Here is a 21,847-nt window from a genome sequence, read left to right as displayed (position 1 = left end):
ATTCTTGATGGCTACAGTGTTTTTCTCTTAGTTTCTCGACCTCCTACTCTCAGATTATTTCCTCTATTTTATACTATCTTCCCCTTTCATCTCCACCTTCCACGTGCAAATCATATTGTTGGTGTTCATCCTTGTCCCATCAGCACCTTCCTAATGTCTTTACGTAGTAGCTATAAGGCTGAAAGTTACTATTCAAGTATCACTTTCTCATTAATGCAGCCAGAGAGTTAGTTACAGAGTACTTTATGCGGTGGTAGCAGCTTTTCCTTGAAATATTTCATGACTTTCCTCTACCCTGTTTCTTTCTGATACTTATCCTCATTCATGGAATGATCCAAAACGTTATTCTTTATGGCAGATCACACCCTCTGACCTCAGTTTTGCTCAGCCAAGGAGGGATTCTTCCTTGGACCATCCTTCTGGATGACTTTAACCGGATTTCACTTCTTCACTTACTAACACGAATCCTTATAAAAGTGTTTACCTATTCTCAGATTGTTTAACGTCCTCGGATTAGACCCTTGACCCAATATATACATAAATATAGGCTCCTGGGCCTATCACCCCTACAACTCATATAACTTAAAATGATTTTTAATTTTACTTTTTATTTTATAATTCAATTAAAGTTATACTTTTAATTTTTTTTTTTTTTAATTTATATATAAATCTTGATTAAGCAGTGCATTGCATAGGCGTAAATCAATTTCAATATTTTTAAAGTATCATTATTTTGAAACTTGAAAGTAAGATTAGAGCACGAATCTATACTGTAAACTTGACATAAATCACTTTCATTATTTTTTTTTTTTTTTCTCATGATGTGCATTACTAAAGTGGTTTCTGATTATTAGTTTCAATGGAAAAGTTCTTAATGGATATGCATGGCGTAAATACTGTTGACAACGAACTTTGAAGGATTTTTTTTTATATAATTATCTTGAATACAATTCAGTTGTGCTTTGCAAATAGTTTATGTTGATATATTTGATAGGGATCTTTCACCCTCTGTGCGTTTCAAGTCCTGTATGCATCATTTGGATGGCAACAATTGCTCGTATTGCTTGTTGAAGCTTGAAAGAGATGTAAACCTCATTTGCTTAGAGGTGGTTTACCTACCAAAAATAGAAAAAGCTTAGAGGTGGTTTCAAATTAAACCAACACTATCACAAATTTTTAATTAAATATATTAAATTTTCAACATATCTCAATTTAAAGTTTAAACCATAAACTCATATCACATAAAATGTTAATGGAAAATGTTTAAACAAAACAACATTGTGTGACTTTGAGTGAAATAATCCATACAGAATAGACATGTTGAAATGACCGCATAAAATTATGATGTTAAAGAATTTTCTATTAACAAACTCATCATAAGTGACTTATGGTTTGAATTGAAACTTATTTTGAAATTTAAAATTTAATTTGAAACATCTAAAAAATCAAGCTCAATTTGAAAACACTTCTAATTATGGGATTTAAAATTTAATTTACCCAGATAACAACAGGAAGGAACTAATGCATAATTAGAGGTGAACTGCTAACTAAATTGATTGGGAGGCTTCATTAATCTATTGAGGTCAAATTCAATTTTTAACAAGCAAACTCAACTCTAGAGTAGTTGTCAGGCAACAGAAGCAGCATATATATGACTTAAGCGACAAAATGCAGATTTTTTTTTTGAGTCAAAATACAGATATTATTAACAAATCCATCAAAATGTGAAATAAATATCTTAGTGAAACACAACATGAATTATGATTTCCCAGCACATTTAGAACGAATCATGTTTTCTCTGGGACAGTAAGTGAAGTCAAATTTAATACAGCTTAAAAACAGACAGAATATGGAAATGACCACCAGAATAATCTCTATCCTCCCAAAATCTGGGGGCACTGTCTTCATTTTATTCGATGATATCCACCACTAAAGCAATACGCCTACACAACAGAAACAAATACTTCATTAGCCCAAGGAAAGACTAGTTAATATTTCTCATCCATAGTTCAAACAATGATCACATGAAAACAATGACTAACACATATCCTATCTTCTTCTCTTTTTTATTGTTACATACGCACCCAATGAGTCTTAAACCCATGACCTTAGGGGGAGGAGGTGCCGGTCAAGCTAGAACTCAGTGGCACTAAAACGTATCCTACATACATACGGTGAAAGGTCACCTAGTGACTTCTAAATCTATTTGATGAAAACATTGAACATTCTTGACAGTCAAACTACAAATTAAATACAATGCTATATTTGTGTGTCTGTCTCTTCTTTTTTATAATATGGTCCAGAGAGAACGCATAACAGCATAAGATTGATTTTTATTTTGTTAAGGTCACCATTGTCAGTCAGATGTCAGTATCCACCTCACATCTTACTAACTAGACATTATCAACAGCGTTGCTAATCCTGTATCTAGAGAATAACATATTTAACATAGGTTCTTTTCCTCCACTGTTGCAGTAGGAATGACTCATAACATGAGACGCACTCATGCATGACTCGAAAAATCATCAAAATGTTACCCTGTGTATTCATTCTCATATGATTTCCTCAGAGCAAAGAACCACAAATTTTTTATGTTTACTAATAAATTACTAGTTGTCCCAAAAGTTTAAGCTGGAGACAGTGGTTCTTTAACTTTTTAAGTGGAAGGTAAAGTGGAGATAGGATTCAAACTCAGGACCACATACTCTAATACTATGATAACTTACCAATTATTCTAAAAGCTTAAGCTATTAGGAAACTATGAATTTGATCACTTAACCATTATTCTAGCATTTACCAATATGAAAGAATGCACTGCCCCACTGGGCAAGTAATGTTCTATTCTCATTTATGCTCCTCCAGGAAGCAGAAAATTTGCTTAAAAATGAAAAGAAGTGAAATTCAACTCAGCTAAGTGAGAAGATGTAAACTGTAGTAGAGGCCTTTCAACAGCTACAGTCCTCTCTACATGCTGACTACATAGAGGCAAGACAAACTGTGTTATGGATATCACTCTTGTTAAGTGCTTGGCAATTCAGAAATGGAAGAAAGGAAGAATGGGGATAGAAGAGAATGACAGTTACTTCAAGGGTAACTACCTCCAGAGCAAGAGATAGACTTAGAGAAGGATAGAGAGAACAAACTTGGTTAATTTCTTGGATACCTCTTATTGATCATCATGGCAGCTTATATACAATACAATCCCTATACAATACAATCCCTGCCAAAGCACTCTCTGTTAACCAATTCCCACCCAAAGCTAACTAACTACCTCCACTACTGTAACCAACTGTATATCTGTGCTAACTCTACTAACATACAATACTATGGTAACTTCTGATACAGCTAGTATCCTAACTCCTCTCAATTTGAAGATATAAGTGTTGTCCAAAACATCCATCTGTCTAAGTCTGACAAATTTCCTAAACTATACCTCGTCTTTTCTGACAACAACATGAAGCAAAACCTGTCCCAAAATTTGGGGTTGGCTATGGATCATCAATAGATTAGTTAGGGTCAATCATATGGATTCTTTTCTGACAGTGAAAGAAAAAATAACAAAATTCAATTTTCCAGATCAGGCCACCAATCAGTGGTCCTACATAGATATTATACCACGCTACAAGTAGACATCAAAATACTAAACTCTCTCCGAAAAAATAAACATCAAACAGATTCAACATTAGAGAAAGCATTCGAGCCAAACCAACCAATTTAGGGATTTACATTTTTATTTTATTTTCCATCTAAGAAACATGAAAAGGAGGAAAGAATAGCAACCTGAGTGCTTAAGCAGCAGCCTCTAGCAACTCCCTCTCTGCACGCCCCCGGATCCTTCTCTCAAGCTCTGGCCTAAAATGCCTAATAAGACCCTGCACAGGCCAAGCAGCAGCATCCCCCAATGCGCAGATTGTGTGCCCCTCGATCTGTTTGGTTACCTCCTGAAGCATGTCAATTTCTTCCAACTTTGCATTCCCAACTTTCAATCTTTCCATGATCATCCAGAGCCATCCCGTTCCCTCCCTGCAAGGCGTGCACTGTCCACAGCTCTCATGCTTGTAGAAGTAAGAAAGCCTGGCAATTGCATCCACAACATCAGTTGATTTATCCATCACAATCACAGCAGCAGTCCCCAATCCTGATTGGACAGCCTTGAGAGCATCATAATCCATCAAAACATCATCACATATGTTCTTGGGAATCAACGGCACAGATGAACCACCTGGAATTATAGCAAGTAAATTGTCCCATCCACCTCTAACACCTCCACAGTGCCTTTCTATCAACTCTTTCAATGGTATACTCATCTCCTCTTCAACAGTGCAAGGCTTGTTCACGTGTCCAGAAACGCAAAACAACTTTGTCCCTGAATTATTCTTCCTGCCAAAACTGGCAAACCACTCTGGGCCACGCCTTAAAATTGTGGGTGAAACAGCCACTGTTTCCACATTGGTAACAGTGGTAGGGCAGCCATATAAACCTGCATTAGCCGGGAAAGGAGGCTTCAATCTTGGTTTCCCTTGTTTCCCTTCTAGACTCTCCAGAAGTGCTGTTTCTTCACCGCAAATATAAGCACCAGCACCATAGTGGATATGAACATCAAAATCATATCCAGATCCACATGCATTCTTGCCCAAAAATCCAGCTTCATAGGCTTCCTTTCTGGCCCTTTCAAGGTTTAATCGTTCATTCACATATTCACCTCTTATATAGATATAAGCAGCACTAGCCCTCATCCCTACACCAGCCATTAGGCAACCCTCCAATAGTTTGTGTGGATCATGCCGCATAATTTCCCTGTCTTTACAGGTCCCAGGTTCACTTTCATCAGCATTGACGACAAGATAGGAAGGACGACCATCAGATACTTTTGGCATGAAAGACCACTTGAGGCCAGATGGAAAACCAGCACCACCACGTCCACGAAGGCCAGACTTCTTGACTTCATTAACAATCCAATCAGCACCCTTGAGTACTAAGTCCTTCGTTCTGTACCAGTCACCCCGTTTCATAGCACCTTTGAGAAAAGGGTCATGCAACCCATATAAGTTGGTAAAAATCCGGTCTTCATCTTTCAAGCCACCAAAATGGGTTTTCTCTGGAGGTGGAGGAGGTGGTGGAGTAGCAGCTGTTGTTGCACCCTGAGTGCTGAATGTTCTAAAGCCTAGGCCCAATGAATTACTGTGACGCCGAGCTAAAGCTGCCCTTTGCAAAGAAAGAATACCCTTGATGGGTGCCTATCAAAAGGGTACATACAAATATTACATTCAAATGAAAGAAGTCAGATCAGTTGAATTGATTATGTACAATTTAAGTCCATTACCAAGTATAACCAACCAATCCTAACCTACCTTATCAAAAATTAAAAGGGTAAAACTTATGTATAGTTCCTTAGGTGTAATATATTATATTTTCTAATTAAATTTCAAACAAATAACTGTATTGAATTCAACTGTCCCTGTAGAAGATAACATTTGTTGTGCTTCATCGGTCAATGCAACCACACGTTTGAATTTAATTGGAAAAACTAATGCACAACACCTAAGGAATTGAACATAAGTTCTTCCCAAAACAAAATGCCTGATATAACATACAAGTATAATTGAAAAACCAACACCCATGGGTAAAATAACATCAACAGCAAAACACTGATCTGAAAAGAAGACTGAAATATATCTCTAGGTCTAGGGTGTGTCATCTTATGATTACATTTAACCTAGGCTCCATTAGTTTAGAATTTAGATGAATACTGTCATATTAGTTAAACTTTTTCTTGAAGAGATATATTTTCTAAAAGAACGCTTTTGACCAAAAGCAGAATCACTTGCTCGATAATAGAACCACAAATTTCTACAAATACTGGCAATGAATTTGACTAGGCCGAATGGATATCTGTTTACCTAAACAAAAACTTTGTGCTATAACTTGTTAACCTTCTTCTTCTTCAGTAATACCGGTATTTAACTGCCTTCAAGTACTTTTTATGTTTTTGATAGATTCGATAGGATTTCAAATTTATGGCATTCAACTCCGTGATGATTGCATTTTAACTTCGGGCCAAGACACACACTACTTGGTTTTTATTTTTTTTAAAGATGTAGGCGGGATTTGAACCTCCGTCTCAATTGAGCTAACTAGAACCCGGGCGATCAACCACTGCTTGGATGAGCTTATTTTCATCAGTTTATCTGTACTTTGAAAAAAAGTGATGCTTAAGAAAGCTGTACATTCTGTTTTAAGATGAAAATAAGCTCATCCAAACAAATTCTAAGCAAGAAAACCTCGAGTCGTCCTTGTTATAACTTATTAGATTACTGCATTTTCCAGCTGAAACATTGTAATGGAATAAAAAAATATAATTTAAAAAAAAATTCTAGCTCTTAAAGTTTTAATCATTTGGAAATTTCAACAGAACCTAAAATTTTCTCAAATTTACAGAACATTTCGAACCAGATCTATCAAGAACACAAAAAATTCATGATCCTTGGTTTAATTAATATAGCACTCAATAATTCATACACAGATTGATAAAAACGCGAAAATGAGTGCGAAAGTGAAACCCTAAGGCGACGATTCAAAACGAAAAGGAAAAGCGAAGATGGAGAAGAAGAAGGTGAGTGAGTGAGTGAGAGATGTGAAAATGCGTACCATAGCGAGAAATGTTTGGACGATGAGCTGCTCCGATGCGATTTTGTGTTTCAGGTGATTTTGACAAGAACGAGTTTTTAGAGTATCTGAGTCTGAGGGACTGAACGGGAATTGGAACTACAGGATTCTTACAGCAAGGTGGGGAAATGATTCTCTACTCTCGCGGAGAATGGACGGTGGAGATTTGTTGATGGAATGGGCTATTGTGGTGGTGATTATTTCTTGCGGTTGAAATTGTGGTGGTTTTTGTGATGAGTGTAGGTTACACGTAGTGATAGTAAGGAACAACGGTTCTGATTTTGGGCTTGTTTCTTGTATTGTATTAATTGAGCTTGTTATATTTGGGTTGAATTTTGGGGTTCTAAAAAATGAAATGGGCTTGGACAAGTTGAAATAGAACAGGCTATAATGTGCAACATTGTATATGCCTTGCTTGAACCCAAGCAATTTATGGCTAGTATTGAAGCCCTTTAGAGCATAGATCAGGATCTCTCCTTTCAAATCTTGTCCATTTCTTATACAAATTGATATCATTTAAAATTTTAAATGACTTAACTATAAATTTTAAGATTCGTAAAATTTAATTTGAACCATGAAATGAACGAAATCAACAAAATTATACTTCACGTAATCAAGTACAGGCTTTCAACAGCATAGTAGCAAATTTTTAATTATGGGTGTTGGATTGTATCAACTAATAGAAAAGTGAAACATGTCACTTCTTGATTTTTACCCTTCTCACTTTTGAATTTCTTCTTATCTTTATCTTCAATTTTATCATTTTATGTTTTGTCTTCCTCTTTGATTTTTTTTTTTTTTTTTAATTTGCGTCTTCAACCCAATACTAGTAGACTACAAGTGTTCCTTCTCCACTTTTCACTCTCAATATTTTAACCATGACTTGTTTGTTTTGTTTTTATTGTAGTTGTACAAGTCACGGTTCTTCTTTTCTCACCATGACCCATTTTTCTTTTCTCACCATGTCTTTGTTTTTGGTGTATATATTCGATGGGTCATATTTGACACGCGCTCAAAATACTAAACTGGTTTTCTTTTCTTCTTTATTTTTTTTTTATTTTATTTTTTTTGCTAGGTAATTGGTTATTGTGTGGGCTCAAACCCTCGAGCTAGCGGCTTCATGGTAAACCAGGTTCCACTTGGCCAACAAGGCCCGGTGGTATACTAAATTGGTTTTCTAAATGGGCTTAAACGGCCATCCAGCATGTTGTCGCAACAATTTTGACTAAGAAGGAAAATAAAACAGGCATGGGAATTTGGGTCGCCCATGCACCGCATGCTGTAGCTTGCCTGTAATTTTTATTTTATTTTAGTCACTTTGTTGATTTCCTAGCTATATCTTGGGTCTGTTTGGATAGCACTTATTATTGCTGAAAGTTGCTAAAAATTAATTGTTGCTGAAAACACTGTAGCAAAATAATTTTTTAAATATATGAATAGTATCGTGGGACCCACTTTTAATATTTTTAATGTGTGAACAGTGCATAAACAGTGCGTGAACAGTATACGCACAGTATATGCACAGTATTTTTTTCTCACAAAAGTCAACAAATCCGGCTAAAAAAAAAAAAAAAAGCAGAAAACGCAACACAACTTTGAGTAACTAACCGTGCTATCCAAAGGCTTTATCACCATTATATTTTGGGCAAAAAGTTCATATTTTAAGTGCCATTTGTTCCGATATTTAAAATTGTTTTTGAAAATTGTTTTTGCTTTACGAAGAATCTCAGTTGCACTTGTGAAACATGTTTTACAGTTTCAATTATCAACAGTAGTAATAAGTGAAAAACATTTTCTGTATTTCATGATTTTCCTTTCCAATAAAACTTGGGAAAAAAAAAAGCATTTAGTTTCAACTGTATGTTTCCTTCTGTCTCTCTTTCTCTAAGAGCACTCATACTAGTTAATGTATAATAAAATAAGGGGTAAATTTTGCATATTTAACTCAAAAAATGAAAAAATTACCAACTTCAGTGTATGTAAACTTGTATAAATTTAGATTGTTGTTACAATAATCATGTAAATAACTAAATATACACGGTTACTATTCATATGCAAATCTATTTTATAATACTTCTTACTTATTTATATATATATATAGAGAGAGAGAGAGAGAGAGAGAGAGAGAGAGAGAGAAATAAAAAAATGAATAAAGAAATAACATTTTAATGAAATGTAGTGTCAACTCACTAATTTCATCTATTATCATATAATACGATGTGGGGTATTTTTGAAAAGTAGTTATGTAAAATAGAAAAAGTAAGTTCTTCTAGTAAAACTAGTCGCTAACCCGTGCGATGCACGGGATTGTCTTAGAGAAAATTATATATATTTACTTTCTCAAATTAATAACCACTTGTAAAGAATAAGATTTCATCTTCTACATACTATGGCTCAAAATGTACTATGAAAGTATTATTATATTTGAAATGAAACTTAACAATTATATATCAATTATTGCAAAATATTAGATTAATTGAATGATATATATATATATATATATGAATGCTTACTTTATGATAGAACACAAACCTTGATAGGCAAATATATCATTTAACTATTTTTTTTTCTTTATACGTATCTTATTCGTTCTTGATATGACTTGTTTTACTTCATACATTATAGGTCTGAAATAGTTTTAGATATCTAACTCAAGTTTAAATACTATTGAAGATTTACTCTAGCATAGTTACACGAACACAAATTTTATGGTCACATGACATAATGATTTTGACTTGAGGTTAAGGAATTTTACTCTTCAAGTCTTTGTTTAATAATTACATAACTAATTGGAAAAGAGACATTGAAAATAAATACATAAATTTGGTGTACCGTAGTTGAAGTTAAAATTAAAATACATAATTCAAATAAATTAATAATAAAGGTGCTGAAGTTGGAACTTGGAATTTATTAGTAGTAAAAGTTGGGTAAAGCTATCAAGCACATAAACAGAAAGGACAAAACAAAAGAAATTGAAAAGCCAAACTAAAACAAACAAAAGCCAAGAAAGAGGTTCTGGGTTATTTAACGAAGAAGATGAAGAAGTGGGAGGAGAAGGAGATTAGCGAAATGGGACTCCGGCAACGTGGCAGTGAAATTCTGGTGGCGGTAGCAACATAGTGAGAGACCGTAAGTTAATATGTTACTAAAAGAGGGGAGAGAGATATTGGATCTGAAAATTTTTCTTTCTTTTTATACTGAAAATCATGTTCCGGTCCGGTATGATTTTTTCAACCGAAATGTGATATTTCGTCCAGTATAGCCGGAACAACACAGTATAATCGGTATTTGAACCGGAATGAAACACAAGTGTTTTGGTACTGCTTTAAGCTTCGGTAAGGAAAATACCAGCCGTACCGGTCGGTACGGTACGGTATCAACTCCATTGGGTGAGAGAGGTGATGGCTTTGGGATGTTTTTGGAACTTTATAGATGGTGAGAGTTGGGGATTTGGAGGTGGGGTTTACAATGAAACCACGGATTGCAAATGGATTTGTACCCATCAGATCTGTGTTTGGGTATGGGTTTGTAGCCAAGAGGTCTGTATTTGGGTTTGCCATGGGAAAGAGAAAAACTCAACACAGAGAGAGACAAGTTGTGCTTGAGGGAGAGAGAGAGGATCGAGGTGAAGGCTGTGATATTAGACAACTATTGGGTGGAGGCTAATATTACAAAACTGTTTAACTGAAATTTTTTGGATTAAAAATATATATATATATTTTTTTTTTAATAATGCTGACGTGAAAAATTGTAGCAGTTTCAAAAGCTTTGATTATATATGTATATATATATATAAAGAGAGAGAGAGAGAGAGAGAGAGAGAGAGAGAGAGAGAGAGAGAGAGAGAGAGAGGAACAAGAATTTTTGTACAAGTTAATATGAATATTTCAACATCTCACATTGTATCAACATATCGCTAACATGTGAATAAATAAATAAATAAAATCATTTTCCATCTTCGTCATTTCCATCCCACTAAATAGACCATTAATTAATAATTTATAGAAAAGAGATAAGAAAAAAAATCATTTTCTCTTAAAATAGTTTATACTAAATACATTTTCATCCTAAAAATATTTTATGTCAAAACAAACCAAGCTTCACATTAGTTTGCTTACTTTTTTTTTTTTTTTTTTTTTAATGAATGGTAGATAACTTTCCTAGACAACAATGGAATGAGCTTATGTTAGTAGGAAAATTATTAAATACTATGGAGTACAATGAAATAATGCTCCCTATTTTCACATTCATGGTGGATCCTATCATGAATTTACTCAGTAAACCCCACTATGAATATAAGAAGAGGGAGTACCATCCATCATGTTCCGAAATACCTAAGAATTACTCTTTGTTAGGGTTTTTTTTTTTTTGAGAAAATTTCAACCTATGGCGTCCGCTCTTGATGATAGCTCTTTATCATCAGACCAAGACACTAATAAGTTTTTGGTGTAGGCGGGGATAGAACTTCAAATCTCTTATACAACTATCAGAGATTTTTCCAATTGAGCTAACTGGAACCCATACTCTATACTAGGATTAGAACCCCTTAAAAAAAATAAAGTGTGGTTTAATTGAATTTTTAATGTATCATTTATGTTATGTTACTTAAATTTTCAATCCATATCATTAATGAACCTAGATCCCGCAGAAGATTTGTTTAAATCTTATATAATTATTTTCATTAAAAAGCAATATGGACCTCTTCGTTAATCACTTAAATTGCATAATATGATCCCATTTCTTTGTTAATCACTTAAATTGCTGACTTGTTTGTGTATTTTGAATTGACAATGTAAAGTTGTAAACCATTCAAAATTGAAGAATCCCTAAAAGCATTATAGTTCAACTAGTCAACACCTTTTAGTTTTTTTTTTTTCTTTTTTTTTTAAATTGCACAATTGTCAAGGATTCCCAAAGTGAGGAACCCTCTTTCTATTATTTGTCTTTATTATTAAATCTGAAACTTGGAAGCTGAAAACAGAAAACCTACGTAGAGGAGGATAAATGGCAAGCTCCAAGTGGCGGGTTTGTCTAGAATTAGCTGACAGGCCACATTACACATTAGCCTTAGGACTATGTTCTTATCTAAATTTTTTTTTTTTTTTTTTCAGAAAATTGATTAAATTAAATTTGTTGTTTTGACTCCGTGTGATTACAATACAAAATTACTTTGTAGTTTGTACTGTTCTATGAGTTAAAATTAAATGCAGGCCAAATCCGGCCGTACCTAAGTAGAAATATACAAATGATGCAAGCGACGTCCCTCAAGAGATAGATTATTTTGCAAACAAAAGCAGCCAATTGCTGTCTGTTAAAGCATGCAGTAGTTGTTATAATAATAAAAATAAATAAGAAGAAAACTGGTCCATTTTTGGTCATGAGAAGGCGCTTGAGTTCTAGTTAAAGACAAGTGGTTGTATACTCCATGCCTAAACCTTAGTTAATTTTAATGTATTAAATATCAAATTTCATGACAGATTGCAAGAAGTTATTCTAATTGGTCCTTACATAGTAGGGGTGGCGGTACTTGAAGGCCAGGGTGGTCCTGTCCTTATATAGCAGAGGTGGTGGTATTTGAAGGCTAGGTGGTCACAGGACCGCCATGACCTAAATATATATATTTTTATATATATAATAATTTTAAATTTTATATTTGTCTATCCTTCAAAAAAATTTTGAGAACATCCTTAGTTTTTTTTTTTTTTTTTTTTTTTTATGCCAATTAAATTAAACTTTGCTCCATAATTTGTTCTACTTAACAATATATTGGGGCTTTCAAGCAAAAAGAAGCCAAAAAAAAAAGTTTGAACTAAAATCTTAAAAAATAAAAATAAAAATAATAATTATAGCATAGCAATCCCAAATGCCCAATAGACCCCAGGAAAAAGCCCAAGATCAATCTCTTTTATATTTGTCTATCCTTCAAAAAAAATTTGAGAACATCCTTATTTTTTTTTATGCCAATAAAATTAAACTTTGCTCCATAATTTGTTCTACTTAACAATATATTGGGGCTTTCAAGCAAAAAGAAGCAAAAAAAAAAAAAAAATTGAACTAAAATCTGAAAAAAAAAAAAAAATTATAGCATAGCTAGCCCAAATGCCCTATAGACCCCAGGAAAAAAGCCCAAGCTCAATATCTTTTATTAAATTGTGTAATTTATATTTCTTAAAGAACACTCTGAAAAAAATTTCTAGAGCCGCCACTGTTATATAGGATGGGATTTTGAATTAAGCTAATAGAGGTAGATTTCCTATTATATAATGAACCATACCGACAAAATTAGAAGGAAAAAAAAAAAAAAAAAAACAAGCCAACTTCTTTATTCATTTTTTTTTTTTTTTTTGAGAAACAGACACACACACAAAGAGAGGGGGGAAAAAATTCTAATACAAAGGCACACCACAACTCTACTCAAAAGTCATGGTAATTTTTAAAGGAGGGTGAGACAAGTTATACTACACACAAAACACTCTCTTAAATAATATAGGACAATTACCCATTCTTTTTTTCTTTTCTTTTTTATTCATTTGTTGGTCTAGATAAAGCACCCAACAATTAATGTTCTTACCTTGATTGTGCACCAAAAGTTAAAAGGGACTTGCCATAAGAGCATGTTTTTTTAAGGAAAAAAAAAATCATAGGTTCACTAATACACCTTTGGTCAGAGACAACAGCCGCGAGGGTAGAAAAATAATTAAGAAATCATATTGTACTCTCTTCTTTGTTTCGTGGAAAGAACAGTAAGAAAAAGGAATGAAAGATATAACTCTTCTTGTCAAGAATTTATGATATTTTTTCAACGACACTCCGGGTTTGGATGAGTTCATATTTGGAGCGATCGTATAGCTATTATATAAATTTACTGTATAAGCTTTATGAATTTGACAATTTGTACTAACTTTTTTTGTTTTTTAAATAGAGTTTCAACTTGTGAATTATGCTCTTTATCATTACAATAAAACACCAATTGGTTTTGATGCAGGTGAAGATTGAACCTTAGATTTCTTATTCAATCATAAATTTTTTTACCAATTGAGTTAACTGGAACCCACCAATATATACTAACTTTTAATTACAAAACAAAACATTATGTTATTGCTATGATTGTTGTCACAATAATTATTTTATCTAATGGTTTACATATCATTTATAATAAAATTGATAAGAGCTTTAACACTTTTCTTATATTTGAAATATATATAAAAATTATGCTAAAAAGTAAATTTACATTTTAAATTTAATGTATGGATGTATAATGAGAAAAGAAAATATAAAGAAAAACAAATGATAGTGAGAAAGTCTATAAATACAAAAAAAAAAAAATTAACACTGGTTGATTGGACAAATTGCTAATAGTAGATAAAAAAAACTTACATTAGTGATAAATATAAATGAGAACCGTACAAGCTTGTCACATCAATCGTCATAAAAAATATTGTTAATTTTTTGGTTTATGTAGCGTTTCTCTAATAGGTTCCGGTTAACTTAATTGTTAAAGTTTTTGATAATTGAATAAGAAATCAGATATTTAATTTCTACTTATATCAAAAACTGATTAGTATTTTAATCTGATTATAAAAGTTATCATTAAGAGTAAAATCCGCTAGTTAAAACTCATAAAAAGAAAAAGAAAAAAGGAAGTAGCATTTCTCTAGGATAAAAGGTTGGAAGGTAGCTGCACCCACTCGTAAAGTTAAAAGGCTAGTTACAACAATGTCAAATGTAAAAATTGACGAAGATTGGAGTCATTGGACCACCCACCACACTATAATAAAAACGTTCTCTCTTTCCTTCCCTCCTTATTGACTTCTTAGGCTTAGGCTGTTCGACAAAAGAAAAACCAGTCTCTCACGCCTAACGCACTAAATTTGACAGAGACAAATAGCCTTTCGCTGAGAGAAACAGATTGAGACTGCCACTCCCACTCCCCCACTCTCAACACCTACCTACGTAGTACGTACGCAAAAACGTTTGAGAAGTCAAACCGGAAATAATGACTGTATCCGTAAACTCCTCCGGCACCGCAAAACTAGCTTTCCCTGTTGATTACGATTACGATTACGATTACGAGGCTCATGAGGTTTCGCAACGCTTGGTCGACGCTGCGCACAACGACGATTCGGAGTTGGTTTATGAGTGCATCGCTAACCCTTGCGTGGACGTGAATTTCATCGGAACTGTGAGCCTGAAGGCGAAGAAGACAGAGATTGTGTTGCGCGAGGAATCGGCTCACGAGGTCTGCGTTGAGTACGAGGAGTTCAAGACTGAGGTTACTGCTCTGTTCCTCGCTGCTCATTCTGGAAATTTGACACTTGTCAGAAAGCTATTGGTAATGCATCCTCACCATGTTTTTTCTTTTTTTTAAGCAAAATTAGTTTGTGACTTGGTTAGATTATTACGTGGATGTTTTATTTGATTTATTATTAAAAATGGAAAGCTGATAATTCGATTTTTTCAACGAAATCTTTACAATCATTTGCAGATACTTGCTATCAAAATTTGCAGATACAAATTAAGAATTTGAAATGAAAATTACTAAGAGCCATAAATGATTGAGAAGTGGTAAATTCACAATATTTTCGCAACAAATTATAAATGAGTAGTTATTATTAATTTTAATTTGAACTTATTAGTAAAATTAATAATCCGTAACAACTTATCATTTAAAATTTACAATAAAAATGTTACAAAAATATTATAGACATAATATTTCTTTAAATTAATTTACCATTTTTGTACAAACAATTAATATAAAAATAAAATATGGTGTTAATGATTGGTCAAATAAAAAAAAAATCTACGTTAATAGTTGGTAAAATAGTTTGTTCGCATTGCTGATTTGAAAATTTGAATACACTGATATTTATGGAGTGTCATTAGTGAGGTGAGTTGTAAGTTGTAACTGACAGGAGAGATTACGTGACATCTGGTGATTCTTATCGGATCTTTTGTGCAAGTGTAGACACTATAATGGAGAATAAAATCACGTCACGTTTATATAAATATAGCCATTTTCTTACTTTTGCTTTATTTATATTTTTGTCGCACAGATTTTCTTACACTCGTTCCTTATTTAGAAAATACACATCACTTTATACAGTTACACAAACATGCATATGTGATAAAAACAAAAGGCCGAATTCTGTTGTTTGTTCTTAGTTCTTAATGCATTTACCTTTTACCAAAAAAAAAAAAAAACTTCTCTCACTCGCGCCTGCTTTATGCTGACGGTTCTAGCAATAGGATTTTGTCACTACTCCTATTAACTTTATTAGGAATTTATTATTTTTAGACTTTTTACACGTGTTAAGAGGTTTTAAAATTTTAAATTTGATGAGATAAGGTGGAGTTATGTCTAGGTAAGAAATAATTGGTAATTATCAGGGACAGCTTCAGTATTTTAAATTAGAGGGGGCTAGAGTATAATAATTCAGTATTTTAAAGAATAGCTATTCATAAAGAATAAATATTCCCTATAATAAAAACATAACAATTAAAATTATTCATCTCTAAAAGGGATGTAATAGCTATTCCTTCCTTAGTAAGTGTATTAATTTTTAAAATTAATATATTTCTAAATAAACAAACTTTCCACGTAACAATTATGAAAATAAAAAATCATAAAAAAATAACTAATCTCTTTTTTAAATTTAAAAAATATTATTTTTTAGGAAATATAATTATATGAATAAGATTTCTCCTAAAATAAAAACTTAAGTTCGATTTAAAATACCTTCATTCCATTATCTTCAGGGTTCTATTATTGTGTTGTTACCAAACAAATGAATAGTAATAAGCATTATATTACAACATTCTGTATTCCTTGTAATACCTATTTCTATTCTTATGTAATTACCGTTACAGCCTACCAAATGTGTCCTTAGGATTTTAGGCGAAGCAAACAACTAGGTTTAGTGTGTGCTAATTTTTAGAAAAAAATGTATCAAATGTACGTGAGATATATTTAAATAGAGAGTATGCTAATTTTTAAGAAAAAAGTTACTCTTATAGATTTTTTTTTTTTTGTTTTTGAATTTTGTTGAATTACAATTTTAACCCTAATTTTTATTTTTTAAGAATATGGATTATCTAATTAAATTAGGGGTATTTTTGACATTTTCTGAAACCATAATTAACTTTCTGAATTCTCTTAATAATAATAATAATGTTTTTTTTAATACTAGGCTAACTAGGATTTTTATTTATTTTTTTAAAATTAGAGCATTCACAATAGTGATACTAAAAAATTTAGCTTTTAGCATTTCAGAAAACTACTTTATTTATTTTTACTACCTCACTTTACAATACACCTAATATCAAATGTTTTTTTTTACCACTTTATTTAAAATAATATAGACAACTCATTAAAATAATAAGGAAGAGAGAGAATTTGAGTTTTTTAATTGTAGGAAGAGAGATAAATTTAATAAAATATTGTATTTTATTTTTAACAACTTGTTACAGTCAACTAGTACTTATACCAGTTTACTGTAGTTGCAAAAAATTTAGTTTTAACTTCTCTAATAACACATGGTAGTTTCTAGTTGTGCTAAGCTGGTTAGGCTGATTGGGAAGGACCGAAGGAGGGGGCTAAGGTTTTGAAAGAGGGGCCAACTACAAAAATGAAAAATATCATTAGTAAAAAAAAAAAAAAAAAGTAAAAAAAAAAAAGGACTAGGCGGGCCAGGCCTTGGTAATTACCATTTGATTCTTAGTGATGGGATTTTTATTTTTATTTTGAGAACAAATGTGCTAGCTACATATGCACTATACCTTAAAAGAACTAATCATAATTGAGACTCCTTATAATTGTTAATAAAGCCTAGTTCAACTCAATATATGTTCGATGTGGGACTCATCACACATCTACACAATCAATCAAATTGGGGAGTCACAGTATGATAGGATTAATTTTGAAAAAACATAAAATAGACACTAAAGAGATTGTTGTTGGTGTTGTTGATGTTAATTGAGTGATAGAAATGGACTAATGGTACCATTAATGCAATCTGGCTCGTGTCTGCGTTCTTTGACAGATTGAGGGAGCTAATGTGAACCAGAAACTGTTCCGGGGCTATGCAATAACAGCAGCAGTGAGGGAGGGTTTTTTGGAGGTTCTGGAAGTGCTTATCAATGCAGGGGCATCTCAGCAGGCATGTGAGGAGGCATTGTTGGAGGCAAGCTACGTGGGGTTGGCCAGGCCAGTTGAGCTGCTTATGGACTCTAACATGGTCCGCCCGCAAGTTGCTGTGCATGCCCTTGTCTCTGCGTGCTGCAGAGGATTTGTCGATGTTGTTGATGCACTCGTCAAGGTAATTAACTTATGCTTTGAGAGTTGAGATAAAGAATGCGTGGATTTAGTAAATAAACTGTTGTATCTGGTTAGATCCTAGTTGATTAGCTGTAGGAATTTTAGTGATTGTGAGTTGTGACACTAATATTAAGATGATGAAATGAGCTTTATGAGCCCTCTTTTATTGTATGAAACCAATCATTGTAAATTGACCAACTTTCTTAATTTATATTTCCCTTGAATTTAGGGACCAAAACTGAGTTTTGATTGCTGTCTCATCCAGAACCAAATCCAATTAATTTGTCCACAGACCTTTAATCCGATGAATGCAGATTAGTTAGGAAGATATATATATATATATATATATAGGTGACGAATAGTAAAACTCCGGGTGTATTGATTTGTGAAGGCAGATATTCACAATTTTATTTTATTTTTTGAGAGAGATTTGATAACCAAACTCTAGGATTTTCTGAACAACTCATTCTTCAAACAAAGATATCCTAATTTTGTCACAATGTAAAGCATTGTCTTTGGAGAAATTAAAAATGCTTATTTTTTTTTTATTCTTGGCAGTGTGGATTGGATGCCGATGCAACTGATAGGGTGCTGGTTCAATCTTCCAAGCCATTTCTGCACACCAATGTTGACTGTAATGCACTTGTTGCTGCCATTCTTAGCCGGCAAATTTCTGTTGTCAGATTGCTATTGCAGGTGGGCCTCTTTGTGCATAGTGTAACATGTGAAGTATGGATATGCTCGGAGTAACTGGTGTAACATTGGTAGTTGGAAATTGAAATCTAGCATACCAGTTGGACTGTTTAATTATGAAAACATTTTTATTGCAAAAAATATGTAACTTCAATCAACTATGGTATTCACCTTCTTTGTCACTGGAAAACAGGTGGGCGTCAGGACAGACATCAATGTGAAAGTAGGTGCTTGGTCATGGGATATGGATACAGGAGAAGAATTCCGGGTGGGTGCAGGACTAGCCGAGCCTTACCCTGTCACCTGGTGTGCTGTGGAGTACTTTGAAGCCAGCGGTGCAATCTTGCATATGCTCCTCCAACATCTCTCCCCTAACAGCCCTCACTGTGGGAGGGCTCTCATCCATCATGCCATTCTATGTAACAATGCAAGAGCAGTCGATATCCTGTTACGTTATGGTGCAGATGTAGAATTTCCAATGACAACTTCAAAAACCAAGTTATACGCCATTCATTTGGCAGCTCGGCTTGGGTATGCTAAAATTCTTCAATGTTTGATAAATGCTGGCTGCAATCTTAACTCTCAAACTGAATCTGGGGAAACTGCATTAATGATATGTGCTAGACGTAAGCATGAAGAGTGCCTAAAAATTCTGGCATCAGTGGGTGCTGATTTTGGTTTGGTCAACACAGCTGGTCAATGTGCAAGCTCAATTGCTTACACAACTCAGTGGACTCTTGGCTTCCAGCAAGTAGTAGTAGATGTAATTCAAGCTGATAAGGTTGTTCAGTCAAGCAATGCCTCAGTATTCTCCCCTCTAATGTTTGTAATTCAAGCTAATGATATCGAAGCTTTGAAGAAACTCATCAAGAAAACAGACATTGATCTAGATGCGCAAGATGCAAATGGATTCTCAGCTGCCATGGTGGCTGCAAAAAATGGTCATGTTGAGGCCTTCCGGTTGCTTGTTTATGCTGGGGCTAACATAAAACTGCGTAATAGATATGGTGAGACAGCAATGAACCTATTTGAAGTAAACCAAAACAGTGAATCCTTTGCAAGATTGATGATTGAATATGCACTAGATAGAGGATATGATGGTTCTGGTGGATTTTATGCTCTACATTTTGTTGCTCACGGTGGAGACATCAGTTTTGTTTGTAAATTAACAAATAGGGGATATGATGTTAATGCCTTAGACGATGATGGATATACCCCACTGATGTTAGCAGCGAAAGGAGGCCATGGTAAGTTGTGTGAACTTTTGATCTCATGTGGAGCAAGATGTGACATTGAGAACGAGAGACATGAGACTGCACTCTTGCTAGCAAGAAAAAATGGTTTTGGAAATGATGCAGAGCGTGTGATATTTGATGCGCTTGCTCAAACCTTAGTACTGGGTGGTGCTCGTGTAAAGAAGCACACAAGGTATGGTAAAGGAGCTCCTCATGGTAAATTATTGAGCATGATAGGGAATGTTGGGATTTTACGGTGGGGGAAATCAAGTAAGAAAAATGTGATTTGTAAGGGGGCTGAGGTTGGGCCCAATGCAACATTTCGTAGGAATCGTCGGAGGAAGTTTGATGTTGATGAACCAGGACTTTTCCATGTGGTGACTACAAAAAATAAGGTGGTGCATTTTGTGTGTGATGGTGGGGTTGAAATGGCTGAGTTATGGGTGAGGGGAATCAAACTTGTGACAAGAACAGCTCTTTTTGGAAAGGAGCAAAGTAGCCTGTAAATAGTGAGCTTTGTTTTCACAATCATGTGAGGAGTTGGAAAATACTTCATCTTCTTATTTTTTCCTGTGTTAGAACTTATAATACTGCCCGTGCATTGTGAAAATATTAATTGCAGGATGAAATGTTAGTCTTGGGGATGACGGCTTTCATTAGATTTTCTGCATATATTTGACATAACTTCTTACAGAAATTAACAATATTTACAAAGAGAGAAAATGATGCAGAACATGGATAGAAAAATAAAGATAAAAGAGAAAGAAAAGGAACAACAAAACAAATCCTAGGCTTCACTACCAAGAATGCCTACAAACCCTAGGCATCACTCGATTGAAATTACCACCAAACATAGAGAACAAAGGACAAGGCATATTCTCAACTCATTATAAATTCTTATTCAAAATTCTCTGCTTTCACAATTACAAGAACACTAGTTTAATGGAGTTTAAGAATTACACTAATATGGAAAATGCCTAATCGAATCCCTTAAAACCTCAAAATTAAAAACTAAATTCAAAATTCAAATTCAAAAATAATTTCAAATTTAAAAACAAAATCTTAAATGAATTTGGTGCCTCTTGCATTAGAAAAGGATACTGAGTACCCATTTGGATACTGATTATTAGCGTTTGTGTCTGCCTTTTTTTTATTTATTTTTATTTTTATTTATTTATTTATTTTATTTGAAGCATGTTTATGTGGTTGTGGTGGCTTTTCTAATAGGTCTCGTGCACTATTCATGAGACCCACAAACCTCTTTTTTCAACAAAACTTTCATTAAAAATGGGTCCCACGGCACTATTCACACATTTAAAAATTATTTTACTACAATGTTTTTAGTTTTCAGCAAAATTAGCGGTATCCAAACACACCCTGAGTGATCGGTTATACACAACATATGTTGAACTTGTATCCATTACATAAATTAGAGATGGGTAGCAATCTTCTTTTTGCCTTCAGGAATAGCAACTAAACAAGTTTTCCATACTATTATCTCTTTTGGGGCGAAAATAACACACACATACACACACACGCGCATATATATATATATATATGTGTGTATGTATGTATATATGTATGTATGTAAGAGCACGTTTTACTCCCAAAGCCCAAATGAAATGGTCAATGGTCCAAAGAGCCCAAAACAATGAATTTGTAGAGAGTGAGCTTGAAACTAAACTTTCAATGAGTTAAGTTGACAACAATCTCAATAGGCTAAGTGTTACTAGAAAGCATGAACAAGCAATTTTGGGCAAGGAAAGTCCTCCTTGGCAAAGTTCGAGGAAGGTTGTTCTTATATATTTCTCTTAGACTTAACCATAATTACAGTTCTTGAGTGTACAATGCTTTTTCTACAGATTATCTGATGCCCCCTCTGTAATGGGGTTTTTCTTCTTTATATTCCTCTTCCTTACTTCATCTCAATCCTCCACCT

General features: G+C 33.6%; 2 protein-coding genes across 2 annotated transcripts; one reads left to right on the top strand and one right to left on the bottom strand.

Annotated features, from left to right (window-relative positions):
* Positions 1–894: 894 nt before the first annotated feature.
* Positions 895–6,917, bottom strand: LOC112015054 (NADH dehydrogenase [ubiquinone] flavoprotein 1, mitochondrial). The gene is made up of 3 exons (XM_024047416.2): positions 6,649–6,917; positions 3,781–5,237; positions 895–1,943 (listed from the first exon to the last, which is right to left on the bottom strand). The coding sequence occupies exons 1-2, from the start codon at positions 6,649–6,651 to the stop codon at positions 3,789–3,791; spliced, it is 1,452 nt and encodes a 483-aa protein (XP_023903184.1). The 5' UTR covers positions 6,652–6,917; the 3' UTR covers positions 895–1,943; positions 3,781–3,788.
* A 7,534-nt stretch (positions 6,918–14,451) lies between these two features.
* Positions 14,452–20,567, top strand: LOC112015063 (uncharacterized). The gene is made up of 4 exons (XM_024047426.2): positions 14,452–14,998; positions 17,706–17,981; positions 18,539–18,676; positions 18,867–20,567. The coding sequence occupies exons 1-4, from the start codon at positions 14,663–14,665 to the stop codon at positions 20,412–20,414; spliced, it is 2,298 nt and encodes a 765-aa protein (XP_023903194.2). The 5' UTR covers positions 14,452–14,662; the 3' UTR covers positions 20,415–20,567.
* The last annotated feature ends 1,280 nt before the right edge of the window (positions 20,568–21,847 follow it).

Source organism: Quercus suber, unplaced genomic scaffold, assembly GCF_002906115.3.
Source record: "Quercus suber isolate HL8 unplaced genomic scaffold, Cork oak 2.0 scaffold_235, whole genome shotgun sequence".
Classification (NCBI taxonomy): Eukaryota; Viridiplantae; Streptophyta; class Magnoliopsida; order Fagales; family Fagaceae; genus Quercus; species Quercus suber.
Note: the sequence above shows the minus strand (reverse complement) of the source record. Positions and strands in the feature narration are given on the sequence as shown.

Excerpts from the sequence above, each read along its gene's own strand:
- LOC112015063 (XM_024047426.2), top strand. The coding sequence starts at position 14,663 with ATGACTGTATCCGTAAACTCCTCCGGCACCGCAAAACTAGCTTTCCCT. Across the intron at positions 17,982-18,538 it reads TTGTTGATGCACTCGTCAAG|TGTGGATTGGATGCCGATGC; the intron begins GTAATTAACTTA and ends TATTCTTGGCAG. Across the intron at positions 18,677-18,866 it reads TTGTCAGATTGCTATTGCAG|GTGGGCGTCAGGACAGACAT; the intron begins GTGGGCCTCTTT and ends ACTGGAAAACAG.